Raw genomic sequence first — 2113 nt, forward strand, 5'->3', positions numbered from 1 at the left:
CCCAAGAACCGCTGGCATGCCACACTCAGGATCCGGCTGCCCACCTGGGCCACGCACATGGGCAGCTCGGAGCTCACCCACCGAAGATAATTTGGGCCCGTGACACTGTGGGGCTTGGCTCAGGCCCGGGAGGCACTACCTGAGCCTGGAAGTTGGGAGGCTGCCGAGCGAGGCTGGGCTGGAGACATGGCTCAGCGCTGTCCTTGGCAGCACGGAAAGAACCATGGGTTACGTTCTGATATAGCAGGGCAGAGTGATCCTATGGCACACACGGGGCCTTGTTTCCCCTCCTGAGCTCCTCAGCACTTGCCACAGTCCCCAGGGCTGTGTCTCCTTGGGCTGCTATCGATAAGCACCCACAGCCTCCAAGCGTGCCAGGGCTCCCCAAACTCAAGCCAAAGGCGACCGTTCCCAAATCCGCGGCAGGACGGGTCACTGAGCCACACAGCATTTCTGCATGCAAAAAGAAGGAATGCGTCCTGCTGCCGGAGTTGCTACCCCGGCTCTGGAGCTGCAAAGGACCTGGCAGGTTGCTCTTGTCTCTCACAAACGTGCAGGATGTTCTTTATCTCCCACTACAGCCGGAGCATCTACCAGGAGACCTCCAGGTGTGAGCTCTGCTCCCAGGACTGCCCTCGTGTCCGTGAGGAGGGAAGGGGACCCAAAGCCGTCTCCTCACCCAGGCTCGGAAGACGCCTGTTTCTCTCCCCTGCCAAGGAGCCTGTGGGGAGCGGTTCCCTTACAGAGATCCATGGTTACTTAATGACTGTACCCTTATCTAATTAAAATTAGTGATTATTAGCCCCCAATAATGCTTCAATACAGGCAGGTCATATAAGTGCCAGTAATGATTTGTGATCAGGAAGCAGTGGCTGAGACAGAGGCTCACGTACAACTGTCTGTCCGTCGCCCAAAGCCAAGGACAAGCTTGGGAAGCCGCACTCTAAACACACACACATGGGTTTCACGTGAAAAGAGAGAAAGTAATAAAACAAAGCAAGGGATCAACCAAGCAAGGAGCCTCTAACCGCAGCAAGGCGAGAGGCTATACATGTAGCTATAGATTTTTTTGTGTGGAAGCTGGGAGTTGAGCAAATCTCTCCTGTGCCAGAGCTGGGAGAAGGGTAAGAATTGCAAAACGTTCCCAGATCATCCCTGCCTCCACCCGCTCTGTGTCATCTCGTTAAACACCAGCAGGAAGGTGGGGCGATCCCTCCACGCACTGCCGTGCCATGCCGTAACACATCGGAAAAGGTGAGGCACGCCCAGCCCGTGGGGCATCTCCCTGCTTGTATTTACACGCTCTGAGGGCCGTTCTTGCCAGTTTTTGCTCTTCTTCTTGGCCTGCGTACGTTGGGAACAGGGTGGGAGGACAAAGGGATGCAGCAAGCTCTGGGCAGGCTAATCCCTTCGTTGGCAAAGCAGTTCAACTCGCGTTTGAAGCTTTCCTCCTGGGTCAGTTTGCTTGCACTGCTCCTGGAAGGCGCTGGCGAAGCGGCCAGGCTGGTTTGGTGGCACATCCAGTCTCGAGGTACCGGCCTGCCCAGCCTTGCTCCGCGGTGCTCTCACAGTGCTGTGCGATATCGCAGCATCACAGGACTGCGGCTGACAGCCCTCTAGCAAAAAAGGTGACATTCTTGTCCTGGATCTTATACTGGTAGATCTGGACAAGATCCTGCTCTGCCGTCAGCTCCAAGGACACTCTCTTAATTATTTTAATCTGCAAAAGGAAAGGAACAGGAATATCATCCTTTTGGCTACCCCAGTCACAGCATCCTCACCCCCCACGCCTCTTGCCGGCCTGCAGGGAAGGGGGAATCACTGACAAAAAAAAAAAAAGTCTGCGTGGAACCAGTCCCTGTGGTGGCAGCCCCTGATGAGAGACCATGTGGTAACCAGGCCCCAGTGACCCAGCTGCCCTCCCAGCCCAGCAGAGATCACTTCAGGGCAGGCCGAGATCCACCAACAGGATAGGACATGGACCAGAGGAGGCCACGGAGATGATCGGAGGGCTGGAGCACCTCTGCTGTGAGGACAGGCTGGGAGAGTTGGGGTTGTTCAGCCTGGAGAAGAGAAGGCTCCGGGCAGACCTCAGAGCAGCCTTCCCGTCCCT

The 2113-nt window shown here is 56.2% G+C and overlaps 1 protein-coding gene across 1 annotated transcript in view; it reads right to left on the reverse strand.

Annotated features, from left to right (window-relative positions):
* Positions 1-1591: 1591 nt before the first annotated feature.
* ELP6 (elongator acetyltransferase complex subunit 6) overlaps positions 1592-2113 on the reverse strand; it is a gene marked incomplete at its 5' end in the record, with an annotated part of 3462 nt that continues 2940 nt past the window's right edge. Inside the window, one exon of the mRNA XM_009696605.1 lies at positions 1592-1720. Within this exon, the coding sequence (XP_009694907.1) occupies positions 1592-1720 (129 nt within the window). The remainder of the gene's footprint in view (positions 1721-2113) is intronic.

This window comes from Cariama cristata, unplaced genomic scaffold (genome assembly GCF_000690535.1).
Source record: "Cariama cristata isolate BGI_N322 unplaced genomic scaffold, ASM69053v1 scaffold28713, whole genome shotgun sequence".
Lineage (NCBI taxonomy): Eukaryota > Metazoa > Chordata > Aves > Cariamiformes > Cariamidae > Cariama > Cariama cristata.